Source organism: Astatotilapia calliptera, chromosome 11 (genome assembly GCF_964374335.1).
Source record: "Astatotilapia calliptera chromosome 11, fAstCal68.1, whole genome shotgun sequence".
Taxonomy (NCBI): Eukaryota; Metazoa; Chordata; class Actinopteri; order Cichliformes; family Cichlidae; genus Astatotilapia; species Astatotilapia calliptera.
In genome coordinates, this window is record NC_137432.1 from 29,341,909 (window position 1) to 29,364,485 (window position 22,577).

Genomic DNA, 22,577 nt, shown 5'->3' on the forward strand with positions numbered 1-22,577 from the left:
GAATGACTCAAAATGAGGAAATGGAAGGATGTGAAAACCACAAAAACTGCATGAAAACTCTTAAAGATCTTGCCTCTAAAGGAATTTTGCATGGAAGGCGGGTAAAATTTTCACTAAGCTGATGTCAGAGTCTGGATAATTATGCAAAGAAACCTGCCAGAATGTATTTTAGCTAAAAGGGGTAAAAGTAGCTTCTGGTGCCAAGGGCTTACTCTCTTATTCCACAGTAGAACATCACATGGATTGAAAAATATATTTTTGTCTCTCGGTGTTATTCAAGTAGAGTTTTTATTAAGTATCAAAGAGGATCAAATGTTTGCTTCTCCAAGTATTTCAAACAAACCAAATACTATTTTTCCTCAAATTAATAATCACATGACCATCAGTGATTACAGTTTTCATTCACAGAGTTGTTTGTTTTTTCATAAAGACGCCAAATCCTGCTTTCAAACTTTATTGGAAGGCTGATAAGCTTGTTGCATATCTGTGAAAATACATGCTTGAAGGAAATAAAATAACAAAAAGCACCGTTAATTTAAACAATCTTTGTGAACTGTTGATTTCCATCACATTACGTAGAGGGATTTCAGCATAAAGGCAATATTTTACAGCATATTTTAAGCATACAGCTTAGTTAACACAAGGTTACAAAATGAATGCTTATTGAACAGTTTCAGGTAAAGCCCAGCGGGAGGCAGTATAAGGCTGGCCCTTCAATCCACATATCCACTTTTTTTATATATATTTTTTTTATCTGTCCAGAAGCGGTTCGCTCTTCACATTGTTTCAGTGCAGTGAAAGGTCATAGTGCTCACAGGACAGGAAGGCCCTCCCCCATAGGCCAGTGCTCTTCCTGTTCTCCTCTCTGAGACACCTGAGCAGCATAATGTGGCTCAGGCACTGTTTTTTTTTAGATGGTGTCATCTAAATGCTCGTGCAGCCTTTCTCCTCTGTTATTGTGCCTGTACCTCCTGAAAAGAAACCAAGTGTTCAATTTAGTGCAGCAACAGTGACAAACTGTACACTAGCTCGAGTAAAAATGACAATTGTTTTGTCAGCAGACGCAGGCTGGCCTGTCACGCCTCATGTTTGCACAGTATTGTGTGGGAGGACACCGTGTCACATTTTGCTGTTTCATTCTGTACCATCACCTTTTTTTTTTTTTCCTTGTCGTTTTCTAAAGCATCCACTACCAGTGTCTTATTTTCTCGCTGCATATGGCTTTATCAACTGAGCATAGCCTGAAATGAGATTTGTGCTTGTGTCTGCCAGTGACTGTGTGCCTTACCGTACCTCCACAGCAGAAATGCGAGCACTCCTCCTAAACTCAGCAGGAGCAGGAGACAGACTACAGCTGCCGTCGCACTTCTGTTCTCGGTCTCACAAGGTGCTGTCAACCAGGAAAAAACAGCCGATGAGAGGAGGAACAAAGAAAAACAAACCCAAAGAAACAGAAAAAACAGAGGTCATCTGGCATGGCTGTTCTTAGAGGGCAAAGAGGTCCCCTGCAACAACTCCACACAGTCACTAAACTGACTGGAACACCAAGGGATAACAGGAGGCATCCTAAAATACCCTGACTGTCGCTGGATCATCATGCCTCTTGGCAGATACGAGGAATTGCATTTGTCTTGCCTGTTTAGCAGCAGTGGTAGCGGCAGTGGCAGTAGTGTTGGTAGTGATTTATTGATTGCACTCTGGAAAATCCTTTATCACTGAAACACCACCGGTGATACAATACACAGAACAGAACAGAAGCGCAATCAGGACACAGCTTCAATAGACACAATGCATTATGTACAGGAGTCCGATTCCTGAATATCCATGACACAGCACGGTGGGCTTTAAATAAAGTGTCAACAGGCGTAGCCACCTTTACATCGAACCGCCTGCTCCAGCCAAATGGGGATCAAGCATTGAGTTTTTTAATCTCATGTGGAGAAATGTGGATTTACATCCCAAGTAAATGCAGTATGACCATGAAAAAAGTGCTGCATTACAAGTCAAAGATAACTCTGACTTAAGTCCACGAGAGTATATTTTTATATATAAACACAAAAAGTAAAGAAATTTGTATTTGGTAGATTATTTCTTGCCAATAAATCGTACACCTTGAAAAACCTGCTTATTTAAATGAAGCCATGTTTGTAAGGAAAATGCGTTTGTGGGTTGAGCAGCAGAGTTGAGTATGTGGGCTGTGTCCATTAAAAACTTTCCAATTTTTCTCTTGCCAATCACAAACAGCTCTGACAAGTTTTTCATGGCCACAACCCACATACTCAACTCTGCTGCTCAACTCTGCTGCTCAACCCACAAACGCATTTTCCTTACAAACGTGATGCCATTTAAGGGAAAGATTTGTTGCCAAGGAGCACTGTTACAAAAAAAAAATAAAAATCAACCAAACACAAACCTCCTTAATTTTGTGCAAAGTTTATCAAAATTATTGATAAAATCTGAGTATTACAAGCATTTTGTTGACACATAAAAAATCAAGTGGTCTACTGCAACGTGAGTCTATTGCATGATGCATTATAGATCATGTAGCATTTGTAATATCTTAAAAAATGTTTTATTCACACATATGCACAGCTTGGTACTAGCCATAGATGATTTTCAATTGCTTTATGATAAATTTATGCATGTCTCAATTTGCAAGATAACAAGACAGCGATCAAATTAATGTAGAGGATTTTTAAGAGAAATGTTCAAGTAAATAGATCCATCTCAAAATTGTAAAACCAACTCCAAAAAAAAGTTTATAATTAGAATATTTTAAGAGTTCAAAAACCCAATGTTCACACTCCTTTTTAGACCTCTTATGGTCTCCTTTATCCATTTAGCTGCTAAATGCTGGATCACATTTATCAGCTTCACTCTGACTTTGTGTGTCTGTCTTTTGATGTCAGACAGGAAGAGTTCAGTGTTTTTTATGACAACAACAGCTGGAAATTAAGTCAAGAACAGTGACAGTGAACCACAAAAGCCAAGCTAAAAAATAACCCACAGACCCAAGACGTGATAATTATCAGTGGCTTCATCCCTGTGGGGGGGATATTTCCCTTTACACTTCCACTGTTAATGTCATAAGTGTTGATTAAAAAAGGTAAAGCAGTACCTGCAGTGTAGGTGGCGGAACTATGGCCGAGCTTGTTGCTAACAATGCAGGTGAAGTGGCCACAGAGTGGAGAAATGGTAATAATTAATATTGTTCCATTGTTGGAGACTTTGCCCACCGCCTTGGTGATGTCGGCACTCTCGTGGCGCCAGCTGAATCTGGGATCAGTCCCCCAGGCCTCGTTACAAACAAGCAAGGAGTGGGACACGTTAATGCTGACGGAGACGTGGTGGACTGCCTCTGGAAAGACAGACAAACAGAGGTGAAATATGGAAATATGTGACAAGTATGTAGGTAAAGAATGCAGGGCTGGATGGAAACAAGAGGATATATGAAGTGCTCAGCCGTGGGCATCTATCTGTTATAGAATAAGAATAATGGCACACGGCTGTCCAAGAGGGTCTCAGACAAAGAATCATGAGAGACATTTAATGCTGTCAGGAGAAACTGGCTCAGTTTCAGAGACAATAATGAGATCAGAGAGAGAGGCATAATGTTGGAGAATGGGATGATGGAAAACCCTGGAAGCCGAGAGAGCAGATGTAGAGAAGAGTGGAGCTGATGAATTGATACTGTTAGGGCAGACAAATGAGAGTAAAAGCACAGAAGCTACGGGGAGACTGGATTCGTCTAGAGGGACAAACGCAAAAAGAAAGACCGGGAAAGTGGAGCCTGTAGGCAAATTTAATTCCAAGTGTTACATTATTAAATGAGACATCTACCAACAGAAGAAAACAATGCTTTCTACTGTGAAATTAAAGCGCATTCGTTATACTGTTGGTAATTATTGGAGTTAACACTTGAAAGGCCACAACAGAGTCAGCTGGAGAGTATTTGATGTATTCTTTCTTTCATATAATTACTCAGAGAGATTCATGTAAAGAGGCCAAGTTTTACATAAACTGCCGCAGCAACATATTCAAATAATTTAAAGCAAACAACATTTATATTCATATTTCAACTAACTGTTGGTATATTCTCCAGCAGCCCCACTATGTAGTAGGACCTTTTGTTCCCACGTCTTTACACTGGGACGTCTTAATGTTAATTTACTGCTGCTTTAGCATTTACTGCTGCCGTATTGAACCTTTAAACAAGTACCAGGTGGAGGTATGACGCATGGATGTAATTACACCATAATTTTACAATCAGTGGATATAACCATCAAAACGCTTCTAACTTAATGATTTATACTTAAAAATTCATACCCTCTCATGAGTCTCTTGTCTCTTGTTAAAGGCAAAATAATGGATTACACAGTAAAAAATGTACAGTAGCTTGGTGGTAATATTCTTTCCTCAAAGTCATCAGTGTTTAATTATCTGCATTCATTACTGTGCAAAAACTTTTGTTGTGTATCATCTAGAATTAGGACTGTTGTTAATGAATATTTATTATGAGATAATCCATACACTTCTTTTTGTAGTTAACCTATTGCCTGTTATTTATAATGTTTCATTGTGCCCACCATTGTTGTCCTCAAGCTGAACAAAACCAAAGCAAGATATTTTATTTGGGCAACCCAACATGTTAGATGGGTATCTCTCTGCTAATTGGTCTTATAGCTTCTTACCACTTTGACAGTGCTTCAAAATTTGATAAACAGGTGAGCTCTGTTGCTAAACTAAGGCATCTCAGTAAGGTGAAGGCCTCTCCCGCTGCATGACTTTGAGAGAGTAATTCACACTTTTATTACCTCTCTTGTTTAAACTATTGCAATTCTTTATATGTTGACTTTGACCAGTCGTTTCATCATCGCCTCTGGGATGTGCAAAATGCAGAAGTTTGCCTTTTGACAGAACAGAAATGACGTGATCACCTATATTCTTGTTACACTTGCTCCTTACACAGACTTCGAGATCCAATTAAAATTTTTATTACATGTTTCTCAGTCTCAGTCATTTAGCACCACCTTGCTTAACTGAACTTTTGCAACCCTACAATCCTGCCAGAGCACTGACGTCTACGAACCAACTGCTTTAAGATGTTTCCGATTCAAGCTTAATAGCTGAGGTGATCGAGCCTTTTTAGTGGTGGCTCCTCATCTTTTGATCAACTTAGCTTACCAGCCTCTCAATCGTTTTAAAATGCTGTTAAAAACCTACTTTTTCTAACTTGCTTTGGGTCTAATTGAACAAGATACCTCAGCTTTTATTATTCAAAATTGTTTTTACTCAGTTTGAACTTGTGACGCTCTCCACTTTAGAGGATGTGGTTCACCATATTAAGCCCACAGGTTCCCCTCGGGATCCTTTTCCTCCACAATTTTTTAAAGACATTTTTCCTAGTATAGGGCAGTATGTCCTTGAAATTATTAACAGCAGTCTGTCTTCTGGTGTGGTTCCTGCAAATTTCAAACATGCAGTAGTGCAGCTACTGCTTAAGAAACCTGGCCTTGATCACAGTTTTAGCGAACTATAGGCCTATTTCCAAGCTGCCTTTACTTTCCAAGGTTTTAGAGAAAATCGTTTTTAGTCAACTGAAAGATTTTCTAGATGATAATGGCATCTTTGAGGTTTTTCAGTCAGGTTTCAAAACACTTCATAGCACAGAATCTGCATTATTAAGGGTTTTTAATGACATCCTTCTGGCATGTGATTCTGGTAACCATGTTGTCCTTGTCTTGCTTGACCTAACTGCTGCTTTTGACACCGTAGACCACAATATTCTAATTTCTCGATTAAGTGATGTAGTAGGTATTGGTGGCACTGCACTCAATTGGTTTAAGTCTTCTTTGTCAGATCGAACTTTCTCTGTCAGCCTTCTCGGTTCATCTTCTGCTCCTCTGTCATGCGGTGTCCCACAGGGCTCAATTTTAGGGCCACTACTGTTTTTACTGTATTTATTGCCTCTGGCTTCTATCCGTAGAAGGCATGGGATCGCATTTCATTGTTATGCCAAAGACTGCCAAATTTATTTGCCACTGAAGCAGAAGGGTGGCATCTCCATAAAACCTCTCATGACATGTCTAGATGACATTAGAGCTTGGTTGGCTCTAAACTTTTTAAATTTTAATGAAAAGAAAACAGAGTTGTTGGTGTTTGGACCCAGTGGTCCCTGTGAGTCCTCCTCTGTAGATTTGGGACCTCTGGAAGTTTATTTTAAACCTGTTGTTACTGATCTTGGTTTTAAGTTGGACAGTGATTTTAAATTGGACAACCAAATCGGAGCAGTGGTGAAGTCCAGTTTTTATCATTTAAGGCGACTGGCAAGAGTAAAATCTTTTCTTTCGAGGCAGCACCTTGAAATAGTGATCCATGTTTTTATTTCTTCCCGCCTGGACTACTGTAACGCACTTTATGTGGGGGTCAGACAGTCGTTGCTCTCATGTCTGCAGCTGGTTCAAAATGCTGCTGCACGACTCCTAACAGGAACTCGTAAAAGAATGCACCCCTGTCCTGGCCTCACTACACTGGCTGCCTGTGTCTTTTAGAGTTTTGAAATTCTTATGTTTATTTTTAAATGCTTCACAGTCTTGCCCCGCCTTGCCTCTCTGAGCTTTTTCATCTCCACACACCCTGTCGGTCTCTCAGGTCAGCTGACCAGCTGCTCCTGGAGGTACTGAGATTGGTAGGAAGTCAACTTGAACCTGAAGTTTTATTTATAAGCTTCCAAATGACAACATCAGACACTTTAAGGTGCTTAATATTGTAAGGTAAAGACTCTACATTAGTAGAGAGGAAACCCCAACAACTAAACGCCCCCCTTTTAGCAAGCACTTGGCGACAGTGGGAAGGAAAAACTCCCTTCTAACAGGAAGAAACTTCCGTCAGAACCAGAGTCAGTGAGGGGTTACGCGACAACCTTTAAATGCTCATAATTTGAATTAAATGATCAACTATAGTAAATATAGAGCATCTTAACACTCAAGCAGTTGTTTATCCCTGCACTGTACCAGCAGTGTCTTTAAATTTCTCCATAACGTCTGTTACAACAAGCCTTTGTGAAGTGGGGACCTGGATAAATGGACAGCATACTAAAGTGACTGTGCACATATTTTACTAACAAAAGGGGATTTATCTAAGGCTGTCACAATAAATCCTCTCACGTGCCGGTCGTCATACTGTACCGTATTCCCTGACGATGCATTGTGTGGAGGTGTTGGCTCCTTGGCGATCTGTCACAGTCAGAGTGTACACGCCGCTGTCCGCTGTGGTGTATCCATTAATCTGGAGTGTCGTCTCCTGCTGCTCGGTGCTCACACGGACATTTGGCCTCGTACCAGCACACTTGAGACTCCTGCCAGAGCACGTGGCCAGTGTCACTCTCTCAATATTAAACCCCGTTTCCGGCTCGTGTTCCCAGGTTATTGTGGAGATGTCTTCCAGGTGTCCACGCTTGATCTGGGCTTTCAGATCCAGGCTGGATCCGGGGACTACATACACCGGCTCTTCATTGAGGATGTGCACTGACATACAATGGAGCCCACATGGCACTGAGAACAAAGATCGCACTGTTCTTTATTACATCGTCTTCTGTGCCTCTTTCACTTACGTGACTCATACAGTGCATATTTCTACTGCACTGGCCATGAAGACCTGCAGTATTCAATCAGACTTTTGCCTCTGGAGTGTTTGCATTGTACGAACAAAATAGAAAGCTAATGAAACAAACAATAACATAATATGTCATCGCCATCCTTCTCTGTATGCGCTTTATGAATATACTATAGCTAGTTGCTGTCAAATAATGTCAAGTTATGATTTATAATGCATGACAGCCATGCCTAATGTGATATCCATCAAACCACATCAATATCCTAAAATCTGTGTCAAAGCCTGGTAAGCCTGTGTGCATTTACCATGAGAGCTATTAATCATGTGTCTTAACTTGAAAGGCAAAGGATGGGGGAAACGTAAATAATGCAAGTGCGGTCATTAACGCAAGAGGCACTTTTGCGTAACAGTGCAACGTCTTAGGGTTGTTTTGATCATTCTTTGTGTGGCTGAGGAACAGAAACTGTGCCACTGTCTCAGCTTGAACAAAGAAAAAAGGGCAAAGCAACATAGCAATACTTTTTCCCTTCTTTGCTATTTTTTTTTTTTTGCCTAATGACAAAATCATTAATATGGCGGGTACAACAAAAAAGGCTTACTCAAGAGAAACAGTGGGGCAACTCTCCAGCACAGGAAATACTGTAGATCCATAACACCTGCTGATGTAGACGGAGAGTAGAGAAAGAGGAATTTGTCCATGACCTCAGCAGCGGCACACAATTTCCTCTGTACTCAGGCAGCAGGGGTGCCACTGCAGCAAGAATAATAACACCACCTCCAGAGAAAATGTGAAATTAAAATGAGAGCAAAAACAATTACAGCCAGCATGTCCTTCTATTAAAAAAATGTAAGCCAAATGTTTAGGGTATTCTTTTTTTTTCTCCCCTCTTAATTTATTTGTGAAGTATCCAAAGAACAACAGTATTGGCATTGCAGACTGCAGTAAAATCAGAAGTTGGAACAAAACCGGGACACGTCTGCTGCCAAAACTAAAATGAAGCCCCTCAAGCACAGCTGCTACAGGAAAACACAGAGAGAGAACAGAGATAACGGTGCAAGAACACAACCCAACCTGCATGCATTAAATATAACCTAGAATTCCCCTTTTTGTTTACCTTGAAGTTATCCACATCAAAACCCTCTGCAGCGGGACTCACCTACCTTTCTAAACCCGAGACAGACAGCACAGTTGAGTCAGAGGTCTTCTGCTCTGTATTGACTTTCTCAGAGGTTAAAGTGCAGCGCAGTTCACCTCAGTGAGAAGAATTATGGCCCAAAACACCGCAATACCTTTAAAGGGCTTGCCATTGTAAGAAATATTCCAGTTTGAAACAGCAGTAAAGCCAGATGTCTTCTGGAGCTTCTCTTCTCTCTGGCCTTTCCCCCCTTCTCGTCATGTCCAACCCTTGTGTGTCACGTAGGCGTCATTTTCTTTTCCAACAGTCTACCTCCCACCCCACCACCACTTCCTGTACAGTCAATGCTCTTTTCTGCTTTGTGCTTTAAATAAGTTGAACTGTCTATTGTAAAACCACCCCCTTTTTATTATAAGCACCACCCTGCTCCTTTCCTGGGCCTGTGTTCTAGCACACGCTCCCTGGACAATACAGCATATTTGATTCTAGATTTTCACACAGCTGCTTCTGAGCTGTTTGTTAATAGTGATAAAAAGAAATGGCTTTCTTTGGAAGGAAATCACTGACAATGTTGAAACGCATTCTTACAAAATAGGTTTTGTACTGCGGGCTTCTTATCCGGCACGAACACTAGTTGCCCTGCAGACACAATGCATTGTTTTGGTGTTGAATTGTAAAGAGGAACTAATACACGATTTACTCTATTTTTATTTCTTCCAATAATTGTCCCTTGCTTGCAACTGAGAAACCTCTTCAAGCATGTTAAGGGGAATGCCAGCGATTTCATTCCCTGGGAAAGTTTAGCTTTGTGTTAAAATCTGATCGCCAGCTGTTTTAAAGAAAACTGCAAGCGGATACAAATGAATCCATCAAACAAGATGATTTGATATGATCGAAAGCGCCACAACAGCCTCCGAACCAGCTCTGACACGAGATTGTTTTGCCACACGTGTCTCTTACACCACTAGAGCACTGAAGCATAATGACATCACTTATTCAGAGGTTAGCTCCACAGTTTCTCACTTTGGGGAGCACATCCTGGGGCACGGATATAATGAGCGATTTAAAAATGATTATAAAACCATTTGTATTTGCAAAGGATTTACGAATAATCATGGGAATCACAGCTGTGGCCCCCACTGAGTCTACAGAAAAGTGCTGTCAGTTGGAATTAACCAGTGGGTGGCACTAATACAACAGCTGAAAAATATCAACACTGTTAGCCCTCATATCAGCTTTTTTTTTTCTTTTTTTCCTTCTTCTTCCTCAGCAGACATCATCTATAAGCTTCTGGCTCCATATGCAAATGAATTACTTGCTGGGGTTGTTTCAGTTTGCTAATGTGTTACTGAACAAGCGAGCAGCTGAATCAAAGACTCAAATGTGTAAAGATGGTGCAATTATATGATTTTATCTGGTGCTCTAGGGGATCATGGCTTCTTCTTTCGACTGCTCCCTATAGGGGTCGCCACAGCGGATCATCTCCTATCTCACCCTCTCTCCCTTACATTCTCCTCTGTCAACCCGTTGCACTACATCCACAAATCTCCCCTGTGGTTTAATTTTTTTTCAATTGCCTGGCAGCTCCATATTCAATATCCTTTCCCTGGTAGCCCTCCTCTGCACATGTCTAAAGCATCTCAGTCTTGCATCTTAACCACTGTGCTGACCTGAGATCACCTTCCGGAAGGAAAATGCCAATGAATGATGAATGTGAAAGGAATCGACTTTCTCCAAATGCTGTCGCTGCAATGCAACAGCTGTTACTTCAAAGTTATTTCCCACCCACTGACCATTCTACCGCAAACAAATGACTGCGTCTTCTTTAAGAAAACAGGCGTGTCCGTCACAGGTATGAACAGAAATGTAGGAAGTAGCCGACAAGTGTTTTCGTCCTTACAGCACAAAACTAATATGTGGACAAAGGGGCTATACAGAGGTAAGCCTATTATAATATAACCTATACTACATACTATATTTAAGATGTTTATGTTTGTAAGTTTATTAATCAGATGTAAACCGAACTAGATGTATAGCCAGCCAGCACAGTAACAATATGATAAAATGTCCACACAGCATTTATTGGAAGAAATATCCACACCTATCCCAGCTACCGGAGAGAATGTCTTTAGGGATTTTTAAAAATATCCACACATGCATACATTTATTGTGTGCATATATATATATATATATATATATATATATATATATATCTTGTATAGTTAAGGTTTTAATGCTTTAATCTCCCAACAGACTGGCCTGACTGACGACATGAGACAACCTTTGCTCCTTATCAGCTTGTCGCTGGCAGGTAAAACAATTTGCACTGACAGTCACCTCTCCTCATGTCCCGCGTGCAAGGTTCAAACAGCTCACAAAAGTCTGTAAAGTCCAAAGAGTTTCGACTGAGTCTGTGCTGAGAGTGGAGGGAAAACAAGGCTGGGGAAAAGACGCCGTGGTATTCCAGGCACGTTTTAAAACAACTGCATTTCAAGCAGAAAGCTCGCCTTTAACCGCTCTTAAACCTGCGCGGCTGCATTCCCGTCGGTGCGCCGACTGAGTGACGTGATGCCTTCAGGGCCTGCTTACAGGCTCAAACATCTGAGCTTTCATCTCGTGATTCAGAACGAAGAGTGTCTTTTTCTTTCTTTTAATGGGAAGGGCGAGTCTACAGGTTTTGAAAACAATAATATGAACAATAGGACTACTAGTAGCATCGATACCTGGCTATTGTTTTGAAAACATGACATAAAAAAGCAAACGCCTGCATAAGTCCCAAGAAAGGCGAAGTTTGCTCTTGTTTCGGTTATTTTTATTTAAAAAAAACAAAACAAAAAACTACATTTCCTTTTTTCTGTTTTTCTTGTTGTTTTGTTTGTTTTAGATCTACTGTATTTTAAGAAAAAGAGAGAGAGAGGGAGTGATTCTATGTATTTGTGAAATGTTTTTAAAGATTTATGAGTTCAGCAGGAACAAGTGAGCCCAGAAAAGGTTCAGAGGCAGAATAACACGATTTTTCTTCGCGGGGTTTGTTGATAGTAGCAAAAAATATAAAATAATGCCAGCCGCACTTAGCGCCTTGTGTTTCCTGTTTGTGAAAACCTTTTGCTCAAAAACAAAAAAGATCAGGCAACAAGCTTCTGAAAGCGAATTAGCGCCAGGAATGTAAATTATATTTTAATTTGTTCATTAACTAAGGGCTGTTCTTCATGCATGAGAGATAATTATTAAAGTAATAATCATCAACATTTTCATATGATTAAATATTCATTTTGCTGCTATCGGCAGCTGCTTCTACACAGTTCTCATTCAACCTACACTGCTCATGAAAGCACTTCTCCAGTTCTTGTGCCTGCGGTTTGGTGGATGCGTTTCTGATAAATTCTTTGGTAAACAAGAAGCTGTTTAGTTTACATCTCCAGAAATGTTGTTCAGCTGAAAGTGACTTAACGAGAAGGACTGTCAAAAGAAACCGCCACACCCACTGGAGCAACCCACAGATTTAAAGTCCAGCCTCTTTGGGTACAAGTTTGCAGGTAAAAGTTTCATCATCACTCCGCTTTTGCTGCAATTGGCATGGCCTCTGGACTCTTTGCTGCAGTTCATTTCAGATCCATGTATCCAACTAAATCACTTTAATAGTGATTTATTAGACAGGCTTTACTTATTAAAGTCTAACTCTTAATGATGTCATAAATGCATCTTATTTTAGGTGCCCTTGTAAAAACGGCCTTGTAAAATCATTCCAACCGCACATGAAAGCATCAGCTCTGGGCTGCTTCACTCGTTATCATTTCTCACTTCTGACTCATTAGCCTTTATTCTGACTTTTTTTTTTTTTTAAGAAGACAACAAACCTAAAAGCCTAAAACACTTTTGTTGTCTTTAAGAAATCAGTGGGGAAACCTGAATACAGGCCATTTCACTGGTGTCATTTTATTCTCTGCTCTCCTGTGAAAATCGTATAAAGGCAGTCCAGCGAGACTGATCAGGACCATATTGATTTATTCACTATAAATCACTGGCTGGTGTGTTGTCGCATAGAAGCTTTATATGCCAGTAAAAAAAGGCATTGAAAATTCAGCAGGGCTTTTCCAGCTTCAATCTGCAATACTAACACAAAACACACACAGAGAGGAATGGTAGCTAAAGACAAAAGCACATATTTCCTTCTTTATTCCCATGCAGATTTCAAATTGACAAACATGCAAACAGCAGAAGAACTTAAATTCAGTTTTTCTTTGGAATGTAGTTGCTTAAAAAAATCGCTTATGCACCACTGATTTTGTGAAGAGAGACAGCAAATATGATTATGACATGGCTTACAATAAGTCAGGCTAACAAAAACACAAAATAGATGTTTAGTTTGGGATCACTTACAATCCAAAAATCATGGTGTGAAATCGATGAGGAAGGAAAGAGTGTGTACCTTACTAATGGGTTTTTACCCCCTGAGCCCACTGTGTGTATCTATAGATTTTCTCCTCTGCAGTGGTGAAAGATGTACTCAGATCCTTGGAGTAAAACTACAAATTTAAGAATACTATGCTATTAGAAGTATTCCAAAACCCCATATAAGTGAAAATGCAGATGCTTTCTTTTCATTCTAAAAAACATGTAGGTGCATCTCTGTAACCTAAACATTTTTGTAAATACCATTTTTTTTTCAGTTTTCATTATTATTATTTTAATTTAGAAATGTTACCGTTTTATTCCATTCTGCTCCCAAAACAAAAATGCTCAGAGATGTGTCCCACACCTTTCCCCTTCTTATTCACCAATCTGCATTATTATATCGCGGTAACACAAACATGCAGACACACACCAGACACTATGCTAGTACTTGCCTTAATTCTTCAGATTCAGCAAGCTGCTGGAAACATTCCTCAAAGATTTTGGTCCATATTGATATGATCACAAAGTTGCAGCAGATTTGTTGGTTGCACATCCGTGATGCAAATTTCCTGATCTGCTGCAGAGGTGCTCTGTTAAATTGAGATCTGGTTATTTTAATACAGGGAACAAACTATTGCCAGTCGGACTGACCCCCGGCTGCCAATCATCTATTCTTGGAGATGATTTGAGATGATTTGAGCTTTTCGACATGTTAACCTCATCAGAAAATGGGTACACTAGCAGCAATACTCAGGTCAGCTTTGACTCAGTTGGTGCTAAGGAGTCCCCGCATTACTACACAAACATCACCACCCTATTACAAAGAAGAACGGATCCATGCTTTTCTGTTGCTTCAGAAACTGTAGCTCGTTACATCAGTCAGTGTTTCTAATCTTCTGTTGTCAAGTTTGATGAGCCTGTGTGAATTACAGCCTCATTTTCCTGTTCTCAGCTGACAGGAGTTGCATCCTCTGTGGTCTTCTGCCTCAAGGTTTGACGCATTCAGAGATGCTCTTCTGCATACCTTGGTTATAACGAGTCCTTATTTGAGTCACTGTTGCCTTCCTGTCAGCTCGAAGCAGCCTGACCATTTTCCTCTGACCTCTTGACATTAACAAGATATTTTTGCCCAGAAAACTGCTGCTGACCAGATATTCTCTTCTTTTGGATAATTTTCTGTAAAGTTTAGAGATGGTTGTGTGGGGAAACTCCCAACAGATCAACAGTTTCTGAAATATTCAGACCAGTGAGTCAAGCATCGACAACCATGCCATGTTAAAAGTCACTTAAATCCCATTTTCTCCTGTGACGTTCAGTTTGAGCTTCAGTAGGTCGTCTTGACAGTGCTTACTTGCCCAAATGCATTGTGTTGCTTCCATGTGATTGGCTGATTAGACATTTGTATTAATGAGCAGTTAAACAGCTGTACCTACTAAAGTGGGAGTGTATTTGCCCATGGACTGTTAATAGCATTTTTAACTTTCAAGAGAATCCCCTCTTTTCAGTACTTGCTACTGTAACCAACACTAGATGCTTATTTTTCTCTTTTTTTTCTTTCTTTTTTAGTTGTTGCTGTAAACAGAACAGAAACCAAATCCAGCTCAGACATAAGTTTGACCAATTTTTCATAGTGAAAAATGACCTGAACATGACCCGTTCCCTTGTGGGAGTATCTAAGTAATGTGGGCTGTTGCAGTGGATGGCCTTGCTTTCGCCTGGCTTTTTGGAGGGTGACTTTTCTTCCCAATAGTTAAACTGGCTCTCCATTTTCAGCTAGGCAGTTGTTTGAACTTTCTCCATCTGTCTCTGGTTTTGGTCGAAGCCACAGCTTCTCAAATGACACTATAATGCGTCACCATCAAAGTATGAGAACCGTTTTGCTGTTTATGTTGGTTTTAAATTACTTGTTTGTTGAATGAACTGATGACTCATTATTGAGGAAGGAAGAAATAAAAAAGCCATACATTGATTTTATTCCTTAGTTTTTTCTAAGACTCTTTTGTCTAGACTCTTCTAATTTCTGCAGAAGGTCACAAAACAAAAACGCTGAGATGCACTGATTTAATTTTTAAAAATACACCGTGTTTATGCTTATCTTTGCCTGGATTACCCTGAAATTTGATGTAAACAGTCATGTGTCCTCAGGTGCTATTATGATGATGGCTAATTTCACTATCTAGTATATTTATTTTCGTAAAAAAAGATTACATTCTTATCAGGTTCTGCTGCACGTTGTTTGAAATATAAAACATTTCCTCCACCCTAAATTGAAATGATAAACATTGTAAGCACTGCATCTTTAATATCTCTCTTTTTTTGATTGTTTGTTTAGTTCTCCTCCCCGTCGGTGTACTGGGTCAGAAACCGGTGGTGATCAATTTCCAGACAAACCCAGTGTTGTCTCAAACTGGTACTGATGTAGTGTTCACATTGCTGAACCTACCAAGTGTCCTGACCATCACATGGTTGTATGAGAACAGGCCTTTGGGCGTGTGGGCTGGAGGGACCTCAACGGTTGAACCACCACCGCAGTTCCAGGGCAGGGTCTCCATCACTGCCAACACGCTCAGAATTGGAAGTGCCCAGCTCCGGGATGCGGGGAGCTACCAGGCAACGGTGCTTCCCACTTCTAACACAAACCTGTCTGTGAACACCGGATCAGTACAGCTGAGAGTGTTTGGTAAGAGATAAAGAAGTGCCCCTGTGAGTTGATTTAAGAGAGAGTTGGGAAGTGGGGTGGTAAGGGAAAGTGGAGGGCTTGTAGAGTGTGTGGGGGGAGAGAGGTTTTGAGGGAAGCGATAATGTTAGGGAGGAATACCAGGGAGTAAAAAGAGAAGAGGGAGGATTCGGGAAGTAAGAGAATTAGTCTGGGAGGTATAATGAAATTAGTGACCCATAGTAGGCGAGGTAAAATTAATGAAAAAAGAGGAGGGGATGAAGCCAGTGGCTCAGGGCTTTATGCTAATTAAAACTCATCCAATATGCAGCATTCATGCTCTTAGATGTTTGATATTATAGCAGTCTAAATGTAGCGTTGCATTTGCATACAGTACATACTGTATTTGCATTCATTTATATTCAGTACTGTAATGGAGCCCGAACAGCTGAGGGTCTCTCTTTATTTTCAGTCAGCTGCCCACGCTGCAGGGATGATGTACAGATTTTCTCAACCTTCTTACCACCAGTGCTAATAGGGTGCCAGAGAGACCGAATTGTTAGAGGCACTAGTCTATTATTGCTGAAAGGTCACATTCTCCAAACTCACCACAGCAAGTTCATGTCATGGAACAGCCGCGTCCTTCTGCACGACTCTCAGCCTCCTACTTACTCGTTCATAGCTTCCTCTTGAAATGAAAGGCAGCCAAAATGCTAAAATATAAATCCTGCTGCTGATTCACAGGTGATCTGCAAAAACAGGAGTGATTAGAGTTATTTAGTAGTTGCTCGAATGTTTTTGTTTGTTTGCTGTAGCTGCTGAGGTTCTCTCTTAGTCACCGCTTCCTCCTCCTCCATCCGTATGCCCCCTCTTCTCCTTTTCCAATTATTTAACTTAGGCTGCTCGCCAAGAGGCATTTCGGGTACCACTCACACCGTCTGCCCCCTTATTCGCCATCTGTGCCTCTATCTGAACGGTGTCCCTTCTCAGCTCTCACTTGCTTTGATTACAACAAATTATCCTCAACAGATACATAAAGCTGCCCTCTATTGTTCTGTCACTCCAACTTTTGAAGTGAGCTCCCTCTCGTTCTCTTTCTCTCTCAAACACTCAGGCTCATACCTATAGTAGTCGTTAATTTTAAAATCTTTTCTCAACATTTCTGCTTTTGCGGCTCTTTGGTAAAGTTTATTTTTCTTCCCATAGATGCCGTAGCCGGAGTGAGTTTGTCTGTGCCTTTAGTACCATTGGAGGGGGGAAATGTGTCTCTGAGTTGTACATGGACTGCTGGGACGGAGATTACAGTCCAGTGGGGCAAAGGAGGCTCAACAGTCACTGCTGACTCCAGGATCACCATCTCCGGTGGCTCTCTCATCATTAACCCAGCCAGACGGAGTGATGCGGGGGAGTACACATGTACAGCCAGCAACCCCGTCAGTGCCCAAACTGCCACAAAGAGCCTCACTATCTACTGTGAGTTTGTAGTGATTAAGACAAGAGGAAGCTAATCTGCTGTAGCCACTGCAAATAGCAGTAGCTTATCTGCTTACCCCCATTGCACTGCATACAGTATGCTGAAGTGCACTCAGAGTGCACAGAACATTGTCCAAAAGCTTATTGTTGTGCTTCTGGCTTTGTTTCGATCACAACAGTAATTCAGTAATTCTCATGTTACAACTGCTATGCTTCTGATCGGTGTCCTCAAAGATCTAACGTGTATTTTTTGTGTGTCCGAAATAAATCCCATCCTCTGTAGCCACAGACGTATTCATTCACAGGGGCTGCTGTACTGTAGACTGATAACAGCTGGTAAAACTGAAAGTGCAGCTAATGATTACTTTCAATGTCACCTTATCTCTTGATTTATTTTTTTTCTCCAATAATTATTCAGGCCAGTTTTTCAATTTCAACCACAATTTCCCAGTTTGGTGAACTGGGCAGTAATCAGAAACAGAAATCAACCATAAATCTGCAAAGCCTGCATGTGGGAAACTATAACAAGCAAATATTTACAATAGTTTCCATCTTTTTTTTAAATTAATGCATTTCTTCAGTTAAGCTGTGCTGACATCAGACCAGCTGAGTTTAGGGTAGTAGTTAATGTTTGCCCACTAACTGCATTCTTGGTGGTTCAGTCCTTTTGACACTGAAGCTGCCAAAGTGTCCTTGGGAATACATGGCGGTTTGAAACAAGCATCATGTGGGAGAAATTCCATCCATATTTCCGATAAACAACATACACAATGTTTATTTAAGTCGTACTTGATTCGTACTAGCTTATAATCATGTTTTAAGAAGAAAAATACAAAAGTTGCCACTTCAGTGAGTGAATTATACTGTGAGGCATGCAAGTCATGCAATACATGTAAAAATAACCTTCAGAGAGAACATTTTCTTATTTTTTCTGTATGGCAAAACTCCATTAGCCGAATAACTTGCAGTCAAGATTAAAGACAGTTCACCAGAGTGATTTATCTTGATGTCTTTAAAATAAAATTGACAAAATGATAACTCCTTTAGCTGAACATATAATCCGTGCCTTTGCTTTTTGAGATATAAAACTGTGCTCATTGTACTTGTGAAGTAAATCTTTCTGGTGCTGATAACTTTGTCCTCTAATAATCAACAAACCAGATGGCCCTGACACCCCTGTGCTGACCAAGGACACCCCGAAACAGTGTGTCGGAGGAGGGGACGTGGTGGTGGGACAGACGGCTCGTCTCACCTGTACGTCTAACTCGCTGCCTCCTGCGCTCTTCTCTTGGCAACTCGACGGACAGCCTATCACAAATAGCCCGCCGGACAGCGGGGCGCTCACCATTCAGACTTATTCGAAAAATCAGAGCGGCCGATACGCCTGCACGGCCAGAAACGCCATCACTGGAAACACGTCAACCCAGAGCACAGTCTTTGCCATCGTGGGTGAGTTATGGTGAACGCTGACCTCTCTCTGACTGATTATGATGACAGTTGGTTTTGGACTCCGTCCTCATATCTGTCTTCACGACAGGAGAGGGACAGAAAGTATCCTGGGAGATTGATCTGCTGAGAATGCGGTCAAAGTCATTCAGTGAACCAGCCCGACTCATCCCTTTATTTTCACTTGTTTCCTCACCCCCCTCTTTCTTTGCAATTACTTTATCATTCCTTTTTTTAGAATCTTCACCTCCTCTTGTCTCATTTTTTTCTTTGCCTCCTCTTGTTTGTCTGAGCCTCCAGACTCATTATCTTTATTAATTCTCCCCCCTGTGACACCATTCCTTCTATTTCAGACGTATGCTTCAGCGGAGGGGAAGTGGCGGGGATTGTGATTGGCTCTTTCCTGGGCATCTTAATCATCGTGCTCCTCATCGTGCTCATTTTCTTTCTTGTGCGAAGAAGGAAGGGTGAGTTCGTGTGTGTGTATGACCACAAACCTTGTGTTTGTCCACTCTTAAAAAATTTATTGTCTATTTTGTGAAGCAAAACACTTTTCATCACAGTCTTTATTAGCATCTTTACTTTAAAAGTAGTCCATTAATTTTTCCTTGCAATGTTGCAATATTATTTGTTTTATTAAAGCATTAAGACAAAGGGAAACTGCGCTGGTTCCAAAGACCAACCCAAATCAAAGGCCTGTGGTAAGCCCCTGTAAAATTTTAACTACAGATCTGATTTATTGACAATTCTTTTTTGTTCTCATTCCATTTTTCCTTTTTCTGTGTCTTTCCATTAAGCCCGCAGATCCACAGCCTAATGGTAGAAGGGATTTGGATCAAGGTCCCAACCCTCCCCTCTATCAACACAACTCTGACCGCTTATACAGAGCTGCACGCCAAAGCCTTGACAACCTGCAGACACTGCCGCCAAATGGGCTGCGTAACTCTGACACACGCCAACACAATGGCCATACGCACACAAATGGACTCCTACACAATGCTATTCAGAACACCAATTCATATCCACATAATGGCATTGACAACCCGGCTTTCGTGCAGACCGATGCTCAGAATACAAACACACTCCCAAACACACAGCAGCAAAATCCTAACATTCTCATACAGACTGGCCCTGCCCAGGGCGGCGGCCAGCCGCAGGCGGTTCATGTCAGCCTTAACGCGCTGCCGCAAACTACCCAGCCGAACAACAATGCACAGTTGCCCGCCATTCATGTCAATCTTAACTCGTATCCAACTGGTGGCCAACAGACACAGCAAGACATTTCTTTTCCCTTTACCAATGCAGCCAATAATAACGCTTCACAAATCCAACACAGCCTGATGCCTGCAGGGCAGTCTAATCCCAGAATGCAAAGTGGCAGACCCTATTCTAGTGACCCCCAGGATGCTCAAGTAAACGCATATCAGCAAGATCAACCAGGACTTATTCCGACTGGATACACACATTATAACAGTAATAACACTTCACAGAGGAATGCCAACACACAAACATACCAGGAACCAGAGTCTCACAGGAGGTCTGACAGGAACTCTGGAAGACAAGAGGCCACTCCTAGTTCCTCCCGTCGACAGATGTCTTGGGATTTCCTCAGAGGGACACCAGCGTATCCCAACGGCACGCAAGACAGAGGACAGACATCATCTGAGTACACCAGTGATACTACAGACTATACCAGCCATGCTCCCATACGCGAAGGAAGAACAACAAACAGATCTCAGCCTCGAACTCAGAGACAAACTGCTTCCCGTAGCAGGACTCCACCCAGACAAGATGCATCATTAGCTGACAGACGCTCGCGGCACCACTCGGCTGATTTTCAGCAGGTACTCTCTGGCATTTTAACCCAGCACGAGTCCTCACAACGCACACAGAGAAGCCCCCACACACAAAGGGAAAGTGCTCAGCGAGACATCAGAGGTTCGCCTCGTAGCCAGTCTGCCCCCAGGCAGGAAGCCACTCACAGCAATAACCCCCAGGCACTGCCTCCCACTGCCTCTGTAGGCCACTCTGCTGTCTCACAAGGACCCACCATACAACAGGGACTGACTGCACCGCAGGGTGCGGACACAAGAGCTTTGGCTGATCCTAATCATCTTCAACAGGCACACATGGCTCAGCAAAACAAAACAGCACCAGTTCAAACAGCACCACAAGGCGTGGGTACACAGACACAGCCTGTCACACATGGTGCTGGTCAAGCTCCCCAAAGGGGAACTGCTCCAGCCCCATATCCCTCCAGCCAGCAAAAACCCAGCAATCTAACCCAGGCTGCACTCAAAGCCCACACTGCAAGGGCTCAGACATTTCAAAATCGGAGACAGCAGACCCAGGCTGCCCTGCTTCACCCCGGACCACAGACTCAAGCTCCAGCTGCTGGGGATCAGCACCCACCGACTCCTCCTCCTGTTATCCCCCTCAGAGAGTTTCAAACGCTCCCTAAAGAGCGCAAACACCATAAATCCCCTGGTAGAGCCCCGGAGCCCCCAAGACCTCCAGTTAATATGCCAGTGGCTCAGCGACCTGATGCGCATCGCCATCACACCGTGATGCCTACCAACCATCATCACCAACCTCGGAATGGCCACATGCATGTCACCGCACACAGGCACGGCCACGCTCATGCTCATGGCCATGGGCAGCCTGCCCACTTAGCTCACCAAAGGCAGGTGAGTGTGAGACACAGCACGATAGCAGCCAACAGCTGCCATATGTTTGATATTGCAGATTTCCAGCATGCGGCTGTCTCTGACGTGCACTTTTGTGCCTGTGTTGTCCTGCTTCCTGCGTACTTGCATTTATACGAGGCCTGTTCCTTCTTTCACTGTCTGCTCAACAGTTGCTGCCTCAGTCTTTTTTGAAAGATGCTTGACAGTCAGTCTTAAAAAGTGTTGCAATTTTTGGGTTGACAGTGTTTGTCAGTGCCGTAAAATTGTATTTAGTCTCGAGTGTTTGTGACATTGTGGCAGTTTTTAAAGTAGCATTGTGTGTCAGGTGTCCTGCTTTTTTTTGGTGTCTGTGTGTGTCACATCGGCAATGAAGGGCTTGTTGTGTGTCTCCAGCAACAGGCTCACAGAGGGAGACCAAGATGATGACAGATGTCAGCAAACTACACTCTGCAACTGTCCTGTGAACAAACAGCCGACAGACGAGATCCAATATACCACCAAGCAAGACTGACTGCACGGGGTTTAGCACTTTAAAAAGCTGTCAAACGCTGTCATAACTGACTCCTGAAATCAGTTATTTTTTTATGGAAAAAAAAAAACGAAGACTGGGGTGAGAAATGTTTTCTGAAAAGATATTAGAAATTATCTTAAAGGAGGTTCGAGCTACCCTTTTTAAGGGGAAAAAATTACACTTACTACAAAGCTCCATAATCAACAAACCTTTGGAAATACAATAACTGTGTCCCACACCCAGTTATTGGACTGCTTTGTACTTCTGAAGCACATGTATCACAATTTGCCAAGGGCCTGTTTTTTTTTTTTTTTTTTTTTTTAAAAGTGCAGTGATCCATAGGACCTGAAGAAGTTCATGTCCTCTCATCTATTTATCAGCAGCACTAAACAACTAAACTGCCCAAATAAAATGCACACGAGGTAGCTGCGTGAATATCCGTGACTACCTGAGCCAGTAATGACAAACAATAAATGAGAAAGGACCCTGCACAAGATGGACTCGGCCCCTGGGAGCAGTCATGAATGATGAAATTAGCAGCAGGGGTGGTCTTGATTTACTTGGAGCTATTTATTTTGTGCCTTCTGTTTACAGATGCCTCTTATGACACTTCTCAATTAAAGGGATTCGCTCCAGTGGTGCTGGGAAATAATGCTCTG

At 41.8% G+C, this 22,577-nt stretch overlaps 2 protein-coding genes across 10 annotated transcripts; one reads left to right on the forward strand and one right to left on the reverse strand.

The window, feature by feature from the left end:
- Positions 1-438: 438 nt before the first annotated feature.
- Positions 439-11,226, reverse strand: LOC113032076 (uncharacterized). 9 transcript variants are annotated; one of them, XM_080308061.1, is made up of 6 exons: positions 11,088-11,226; positions 8,214-8,270; positions 7,188-7,553; positions 3,119-3,358; positions 1,289-1,390; positions 439-971 (listed from the first exon to the last, which is right to left on the reverse strand). In XM_080308061.1, the coding sequence occupies exons 1-6, from the start codon at positions 11,095-11,097 to the stop codon at positions 925-927; spliced, it is 822 nt and encodes a 273-aa protein (XP_080164187.1). In that variant the 5' UTR covers positions 11,098-11,226; the 3' UTR covers positions 439-924. The 9 variants fall into 9 exon arrangements, with proteins under 9 accessions (XP_080164187.1, XP_026040523.1, XP_026040524.1 ...); XM_026184738.2 differs by having other exon boundaries at positions 1,294-1,390; positions 8,214-8,273; positions 11,088-11,219; XM_026184739.2 differs by having other exon boundaries at positions 1,294-1,390; positions 11,088-11,112.
- LOC113032075 (uncharacterized) lies at positions 10,285-21,982 on the forward strand. Its single transcript, XM_026184733.2, has 9 exons — positions 10,285-10,689; positions 11,004-11,061; positions 15,478-15,825; positions 17,008-17,274; positions 18,436-18,723; positions 19,074-19,187; positions 19,363-19,421; positions 19,518-21,407; positions 21,801-21,982. Exons 2-9 carry the CDS (start codon positions 11,022-11,024, stop codon positions 21,828-21,830), a joined length of 3,036 nt encoding a protein of 1,011 aa, XP_026040518.2. The 5' UTR covers positions 10,285-10,689; positions 11,004-11,021; the 3' UTR covers positions 21,831-21,982.
- The last annotated feature ends 595 nt before the right edge of the window (positions 21,983-22,577 follow it).

What these genes read in the sequence shown, in the direction of transcription:
- LOC113032075 (XM_026184733.2), top strand. Translation starts at nt 11,022, where the DNA reads ATGAGACAACCTTTGCTCCTTATCAGCTTGTCGCTGGCAG. An exon ending in AAAGAGCCTCACTATCTACT is followed by an intron (nt 17,275 to 18,435) that starts GTGAGTTTGTAG and finishes TCAACAAACCAG; the next exon opens with ATGGCCCTGACACCCCTGTG. An exon ending in ACCCAAATCAAAGGCCTGTG is followed by an intron (nt 19,422 to 19,517) that starts GTAAGCCCCTGT and finishes CTTTCCATTAAG; the next exon opens with CCCGCAGATCCACAGCCTAA.
- LOC113032076 (XM_080308060.1), bottom strand. Translation starts at nt 8,313, where the DNA reads ATGGACAAATTCCTCTTTCTCTACTCTCCGTCTACATCAGCAGGTGTT. An exon ending in ATGCATCGTCAGGGAATACG is followed by an intron (nt 3,359 to 7,187) that starts GTACAGTATGAC and finishes CTGTCTTTCCAG; the next exon opens with AGGCAGTCCACCACGTCTCC. An exon ending in TTCCGCCACCTACACTGCAG is followed by an intron (nt 1,391 to 3,118) that starts GTACTGCTTTAC and finishes CCTGGTTGACAG; the next exon opens with CACCTTGTGAGACCGAGAAC.